At 34.4% G+C, this 8,310-nt stretch overlaps 2 protein-coding genes across 2 annotated transcripts; one reads left to right on the top strand and one right to left on the bottom strand.

Annotated features, from left to right (window-relative positions):
• Positions 1–228: 228 nt before the first annotated feature.
• On the bottom strand, positions 229–979 carry LOC136774672 (putative uncharacterized protein DDB_G0294196). The gene is made up of 4 exons (XM_066729085.1): positions 949–979; positions 607–897; positions 359–461; positions 229–274 (listed from the first exon to the last, which is right to left on the bottom strand). Exons 1-4 carry the CDS (start codon positions 977–979, stop codon positions 229–231), a joined length of 471 nt encoding a protein of 156 aa, XP_066585182.1.
• Positions 980–2,129: 1,150 nt separating this feature from the next.
• On the top strand, positions 2,130–4,307 carry LOC136774671 (protein FAM200A-like). The gene has a single exon (XM_066729084.1). It carries the CDS (start codon positions 2,130–2,132, stop codon positions 4,305–4,307), a length of 2,178 nt encoding a protein of 725 aa, XP_066585181.1.
• The last annotated feature ends 4,003 nt before the right edge of the window (positions 4,308–8,310 follow it).

Genomic DNA, 8,310 nt, shown 5'->3' with positions numbered 1-8,310 from the left:
TTGAATTTTACCCTATGAGAATCAAAAATCTGACTTTAAGCACATATTGAGAGGCAATTAACTCAATTTCTCTTGCTTCTCGGCTCTTTTTTCGGCCATAATCTGGTCTAAAATGTCCGAATGAACAAATAGATGCTATTAATCATCATCAAATCATGTCCGACTCTAATTCTAGTTTCCTAAGCTGTGCTGCAATATAGTGTTCTTGAATGGCTGAAATGTAGGTCTTCAAATCATCATATCTAAATTAACGGTCTCTACGAGGTGGCTCCTTCTGTGAAGTAAAATAGGAGTAAGGGTTTATGAAATAAATAGAGGTGTGAAATACATTTTATTTTTTTTTATTTAATTATAATACACAAAATAACCCGCAGGACGGGAATTGCTGCGCTGTCTGGGGTATTCTTCCCTGACCCGGCTATGATAGTAGCGCCTACTATTTCCCCTACTAGAAGCTCGAGCTGTAACAGAAAAAAGGAAAACATTCTTAGATTAGATACCATTGTAATAATTAATCTAATTCTTTATATAACTAATAGGAAAGGAAAGGTTCTGTAAATGGAAAAGATGAAATGCCTAACTACACTTAAGATTCTTCATGCTTACGTATATAGCCGGGTCTCGCCGCCTGAGTGGCAGGCACGAACGCTTGCACTGCCACTTGTTGTTGCTGCTGTTGCTGCGGCTGCTGCGGTTGCAGTTGCTGCTGCTGCGGCTGCTGTTGTTGCTGCTGCAGCTGCTGTTGTTGCTGCGGCTGCAGTTGCTGCTGCGGCTGCAGTTGCTGCTGCTGTGGCTGCTGCTGCTCCAGCCGCTCCAGCCGCTCCTTAATTTGGTGGAGGAGAACCCCGTTCTCCTCCACCCGCTCCTTTATAATTCGCAGGAGATCCTTCGTAGTTTCTGTAACAGATAATCATTAATAAAATTTATTATTTGCAAAATAGACTTTACTAAAAAGTTCGTTTCCACTCACCATTCCCATTGGGCATAGGTTCGGCCATGATTCTGTAACAAACAAAAAGAATTGAAATTATTATATGAAGGAAAAGGTTTTTGTATTCGATAAATGAGACAATTATAATGGAGAAAGTAAAGTGAGAGAAATGTCAAAAATTTATTGAATACTGTTGAAAGTACTTACATTATCCTTCCTTTGCTTCTGCTTTCGAAGTTAATCCGTCGAGATTCAAGATACGAGTGAGGTACCAACGAAGTTCGTCTTCACCAAATCACCACAGTACTTTTCAAATTAAATATACAAGGTGTCCTATTGGTTTTCTAACACAATTGTTACATGAGAACCTATTATTGTTGGAGATATTATTTCACATGATTAGTTGCTTTATTCTATTTGCCATCTTTATTATTTACTGTATACCCTGTGTATTATATACAAGTTCTTCTACATTACAGTAACCGTAACTTTTAAATCGAGAAGGAACCGATTTGGAATTCTTCTTAACGCGATATAAATTAAATTTCTAATTTCCGATACTGAAATAAATTAAGTATTACTTACATTTAATAATATTTTAATTATTTCATGAAAATCTTTACGAAAAAAATGACTACTGCAGTGGGATTCGAACCCACGTCCTACGGTACAGAGGTCTGACGCCTTACCCACTACACCACAAGGCTCCATTGGATAGTTAAAACTTTATCGTCTATATAATCTAAGCGATAATGCGTAAATATTTTATATGCTTTAATAAAATATTATTTGGCAGTTAGACTAAAAGAATTTGTTATTAATTGAATTATTTATTAATTCAATTTATTACTAATAGCTTGTTGGCTATTTATATCGGAAATTTTTAATTTTCTGGGGAAGTCGTGTAGTGGGTGAGTGGATAGCGCATAAGAATGCTGATCCTGTTGTCACAGGTTCGATTCCCAGTGAAACTATCAGTTTTTTTTAATGCCAACTAATTAATTATCCGTCAGGTCATCAACCCTACATTACAAATCGTTGAACCTTACCCCATTTCTGCCTTTATTTGTACACAATTTAATAAATGTATAAAAGTAGATGAAGCCTTTGTATCTTGGGCATTTGCCTTAAAGCTATTAATCGGATTAATTGACAGTTTCGTGATATAAAGTGATTAAAGTGATAGGAAGAGTGGAAAATGTCTTCCAGTGAAAATAGCCCGGTATCAAAAAAGACTAGAATGTCTTCCAATCCGCAAAAGAGAAAAAGCAGCCACAAAAAGAAATTTCAATATCATTGGTATGATTTGAACCCATCTTGGATGAAGTGGGCAAAGCCGATACCTGATGACAGTAGTAAGTTTCACTGTTTAATTTGCGATAAAGTTTTAAATTGCGGTTATTCGGAAATTCAGAAACATGAGTCCTCCAGCATTCACGTGCAAAATGCTGTTCAATTTTCAAATCGGCATATTCCGCAAAGCTCCAGTAGCTCATCTAATTCCGCAGAATTTTCGAAGGAAAAAGAATTTGATTTTCTTGAACGCGTTAAAATAGCGGAAATAAGATTGTCAACGTTTTTTGTAGAACATAATATCCCGTATATAGCAAGCTCCGCAATGGTTAATATGTTTAAACAGATAGGCAAGGAACCGGAAGTACTACAAGCCATAACATTAGGACGTGTTAAATTATCAAAAATTATAACTAATGTGGTTTGTCGCGAAGAAACACAAAGTCTCACGGAAACGTTACAAAATACAAAATTCTCGGTATTTGTTGATGAGACTTCGGATTTAACAAATGAAAAATGGTTTTCAATAATGGTTCGGTATATTGAACCTGCGTCATTGCAAATTCAAACACGTCTATTGCAATTAATAAATATTGACGCAAGAGATTGTTCGGCCGAAAAGTTATTTTCCGCGTTTAATAATGAAATGGTAAAAAAACAAATACCATTAAGCCAAATATTAGCAATAGCCTGTGACAATGCATCTGTTATGATCGGTAGAAATTCGTCTTTTCGAACGAAAATATTAGAAAAGAATGCAAATATAATAACGTTTCCATGCATATGTCATTTATCGTCACTCGTTGCTTCCGCTGCTTGTAAAGAGCTACCTTCATTCCCGGAAGAATTTGTGAAGAAAATTGTTAATTTCGTGAGCGGAAGCCCTAAACGGACGGCAATATTTCGGGAATTTCAAAGGTGTTTTGCAGGAAAAATAACAAATTTGTTGAAGCATGCCGAAACTCGATGGCTTACTCGCTATAAATGTATTGATCGTGTATTAGAATATTGGGATGTTCTAAATAACTTTCTATTAGAACAATCCTCAGAAAATAATATGCAAGCCTATGAATTGCACCAATGTATGCAGAACGCTGAAACTAAAGCGTATTTGTATTTTCTGCATTTTATTTTAAATAAGTTCAATACTTTTAATGCCGAGTTTCAAGCACGCGAAACAAAACTGCATTTATTGCAGCCAAAATCGGTTGAAATTTTAATTTTTATTTTAAGAAATTTCATGAAACCTGCATTATTGAAGTTTTGCATAGCTCAAGCAAATTTCTGTGATATTAATTTTTCCAAGGATATTAATATTATTCCGTTGGAAGATATAAACGTAGGATATGATTGTGAAGAATATCTGCAAGACCAAAAGAGTAAAGAAACGTTAACGCAAATGCAAGTTCATGATATTAAAAAGAATTGTTTAAAACTTTTAATAAAAGCTGCTGACGAAATTCGTAACCGTTTCCCAATACATGATGAGTTTTATAAAAATTTTACAGTTCTTGATAACGAGAACTCACTTTTTAACTCAGATAGAGAATCATCGGCTGCAGCATTATTAAAAATTGGCAATACATTTGGTATAAAAAATGACATAGAGCTAAAAAAAGAATGGTTTTCTTTATTTAACGATGAGTCAGCAGATCAGAAATATAAATGGTCTAGACTTTCCTTCGATGACATGTGGATAAAAATTTCGCAAACTAAATGTGAAAGGAAGGAAAAATATCCTTTGTTGAAATTACTATCGTGTATAGTACGGTCACTTCCACATTCGAATGCAGAAGCAGAACGGTGCTTTTCAATCATTCCTGATGTCAAAACGAAAAAAAGGAATCGTATAAGTTCTGCTACTTTAAATGCAATTTGCGTCATTAAAAATTATTTGAAATGTACAAATCATGATAGCATTACAATGCCAATAAGTAAAAAACACATAAAATTAACTGAAAAAGATAATTTATACGCAAGAAGTTACGTCGAAAATAAGGTAACTCTTACAATTCATGGATACACAAATGACGATGATGATATTGATGGTGATTTTGATGACGAAGTACTTTACGATAATTGAAGGAATGTCTGACGGATTCGACAATTATAAAATCGAGTGAAACTATGTCTGACGGATTCGACAATTATAAAATCAAGTGAAAAAATGTCTGACGGATTCGACAATTATAAAATCAAGTGAAAAAATGTCTGACGGATTCGACAGTTCAAAGAAAATACGTAAAATTGACCGAAAAAATACGTAAACCGCGAAAGGAGGGTTTTTTAGTGGGTAGGCGCTGTCAGAAGAACCATGTAGTTCGAACTTAATAAGTATATTAATTCGACACAAGCATGGAGATGGTGAGTCCCACACTATTTAGTATACGGCTAAAATATATATTCATTCCAACAATTGAACTTACATTACACAACTGTTTTATAACTTTTTGTGTAATGAAAGAACACAATAGGAAGAAATGTATGTTTCCGTAATACTAAGTGTGCCAGGATGCATTTTTCCCTTAAAAAAAAAAAAAAAAAAAACACTGCAACAATTTACAATTAAAAATTGTTTTCATTTTTCCAATAGGAAATATTTCATGGAACACGAAGAGAAATTCAACAAGCTTTATTCGCTGAGTATGGAGATTCAGAGAGACTTTTGATTCTCATAGGGTAAAATTGAATTTCAATAAACTTACCATTTCAGAGCTTTCAGAGGGTATTTTTATTATTATTACTGACAACTATACCTGAAATAGCAAAAAAATCCAACCGGAAGCGGCTACGACACTCCACTTTCCCATTAAATGTGTTTGAAAATGGACAATTTTAGCCATTTCTAGGCTTGATTTTGCAACATAGCTATGAAAGTCAACTTTTGGTTCCAAGGTGATTTAATGATCATTTATAGTATGTATTTGTTCATTCGGACATTTTACACCAGATTATGGCCGAAAAAAGAGCCGAGAAGCAAGAGAAATTGAGTTATTTGCCTCTCAATATGTGCTTAAAGTCAGATTTTTGATTCTCATAGGGTAAAATTGAATTTCAATAAACTTACCATTTCAGAGCTTTCAGAGGGTATTTTTATTATTATTACTGACAACTATACCTGAAATAGCAAAAAAATCCAACCGGAAGCGGCTACGACACTCCAATTTTGTAGAAAATGAGTTTGAAAATGGACAATTTTAGCCATTTCTAGGCTTGATTTTGCAACATAGCTATGAAAGCCAACTTTTGATTCCAACGTGATTTGGTTATCATTTATAGCATCTATTTGTTCATTCGGACATTTTACACCAGATTATGGCCGAAAAAAGAGCCAAGAAGCTTGACCAACGGAATTATTTGCCTCTCAATATAGAAATAAAGTCAGATTTTTAAAGCTCATAGTGTAAAACTCAATTTTAATAATCCTTTATTTTAAGTGCATTCTGGATCAATAATTATTTATTTATCAACAATTATACATGAATTTGCAAAATTTTCAAGGCGGAAGTACCTCCTACACTAAAATTTTGCATGAAACAAGTTTGAAAGTTGTTAGTTTGAGCTATTTCTTGACATTGTATTTTACATTGTAATATTAAGGCGCAATTTTATTTCCTGCCATTATTTTGGCATATTTTTTAGGAGATTTCATTCGCTTATAGGTGTACCATACAAGAAAGTAACCGAAGAAACATCCTAGCCGCCCCACATTTTCATTTATTAGGCTCTCATCATAGAAATTATGTCAGATTTTTGCATTTCATAGGAAATTGATGAATTTTGGACAATTTTGTGATATTTGCAAATCCAAATCACCATCGGTACAGTGATGTTGCAAGAAAATGGTCGAGTTTTTACCTCATTTTTAACCATTTTTTCAAATTAATCAATCTCATGTATTCTCGTATAATTTTTTATTTAATTAATTTTAAATGTCACACTTCAGTGATCATTTTGTGCAATATAATAAGGGTTTTTTCTTTCAATTAGTTACACGGATAATATTATTTCTTTGTTAGTTTTATTTCATCTCATAATAATTTTTTATATACAAAAATTTTTTACAATTTTGAGGATAATTGTTAAATTATAGTAACATTTAATAATTTTCCTGTATTATAATTGTCAAAAAATAAATTTCTCTTACGAGCGCATCGAGCCGGCCGACACCCTTGGAAAAGGAGTTTCGCGCGGCTCGTTGGCTAAACTTAGGTGAAATAGAGAGCGAAAGAGAGGTCCGAGAAAAGTATATTCATCCCTCTCGTACTCATACCTCACCGGAGCTAACCGAACTTCAACGGCGAAAGCCGAGACACGCACGTATCGATGTAGCTGTGTGCGTGACCAGCGAGCGGCGATAGTAGTGGGGTTGGCTCACCGATGTACCGCTGGCACTGTGTGCGTGCAAGCTAGTGGCGGCGTGGTGGGGATACCGAATTCCCACAAGTTAACATCTCTGCTCCGGGGACTTTCCGGCAGTGATGATAGAAAGCGGGTATTCGTTCCCCCCACTATGCAACCATAGGCTCACTACGACTCCGAAAGCCTTCTGGAAATTCTGGCATGCGTGAGACATCCCCACTCGTGTCCCTTCTCGCTGATCACACAGCGATGCATACGTATCTCGGCTTCCGTCGCTTGACTTCGGCTAGCTTCGTTGAACGTAGAAGTACAAAAGAGAGCGGTATACTTTTCTCGGACCTCTCTTTCTCGTGCTCGATCTTCGTTCGTTTAGCCAACGAGCAAAGCCGAGCTAGCCGAAGCAAATTAAGAAATGTCTTTTCTGTCAGCTATGATAAAAAAGCTGGCCACGTTGAATGAATATTAAAATAATATTTATAAGCAGCCATTAACTTATTAGATTTTATAATATATAAGGAAATGCGATGATTTTACGTAAAATCGATCAATTTTGTTGAGACTCATATGTTACGTATTATTGTTAAAAATATTTCATTTTCTTAATTTATTATTTAATCTAGTAGATTAATGGTAATAAAAAAAAAATTCATTATGAAAAAAAATTTTTTAAAAATTGCACGAGTCTTCGGGAATCGAACCCGAGCCCGCGATAACAGCAGGCAAGCGCCTTACCATCTACGCTATGGCACTTATTTGGCAGCTTAGAAGCAAAGTCGCAAGTCGCTTGTTAAAGCGATGGAACCTTTCTCTATTAAGTTTAATTTCCAGAAGAAATGATTAATTATAATCTTATATTTATTTACTTCGTATGTCTTTTCATAATAAAACAAAATATTTTTTTGCATATTTCTAAACATTAATGACTTTAACAGCTGTAGCTTCAAAAAGTGACTGTAACATTGCGGAGAACATTTTTGAAAGCTGCAGAATTAAAAATAAGTAACCCAAGAATCGTATTTGGTATTTAATATGTCATTCCTATTGCAATCTATTTAATTTAAAATACCTCATAAATAGAAAAACGATTAATCGTTCTTAACAAGTAAAATCACGTGGCTGACAGAGATTAAGTTGATATTTATAATAGATAATATATGAAAATAAACAAATAAATAAATAAATTGTGATCGATTTTTTGCATTTTCAAATATTAGTATCGCATAATTAAAAGAGGTAGTGCAAAAGTGGATGAGCTAGTCTAAAGGATCGATATCGCAATTTTGGCAAATCATCGAATAGTTCCTCCCGATCTTTCTCCTTTAATTTTTACAATTTCTGAGAAATAGGCATATCTACGTGTAGCCCTAAATGTTTACTTTCTACGATGTCTAAACAACTTTTTTCGATAAAAGCAATTTTTCCGGCTCAAAAAGGCACTTCACGCGCCGTGTACCCGTACCTTAATGTTCGTACGGAAGGAGAAAATCAAAATTAGCAAACGATCTGAGGCTAAATGCTTCTCTGACGGCTCTGGCATCAAATATTGCAGAATGAAGTTGAACCCAAGATTAAAATTTTGTTATTAAAATAAAATTTATTAACCCACTATATTATCTGCAATAAGTTAATGGCTATTTAACTATATTGCAGGGATCATTTGAATGGTTTCGAATGTACTACTCGATGGCAAATTCAAATTGACACCTTCAGTTCATCGGTAGAGG

Source organism: Prorops nasuta, unplaced genomic scaffold (genome assembly GCF_024137725.1).
Source record: "Prorops nasuta isolate Cenicafe-Biocafe unplaced genomic scaffold, Cenicafe_Pnas_1.2 PNAS00006, whole genome shotgun sequence".
In the NCBI taxonomy this organism is placed as follows: Eukaryota; Metazoa; Arthropoda; class Insecta; order Hymenoptera; family Bethylidae; genus Prorops; species Prorops nasuta.
This window is presented reverse-complemented; position numbering and strand designations above follow the sequence as displayed.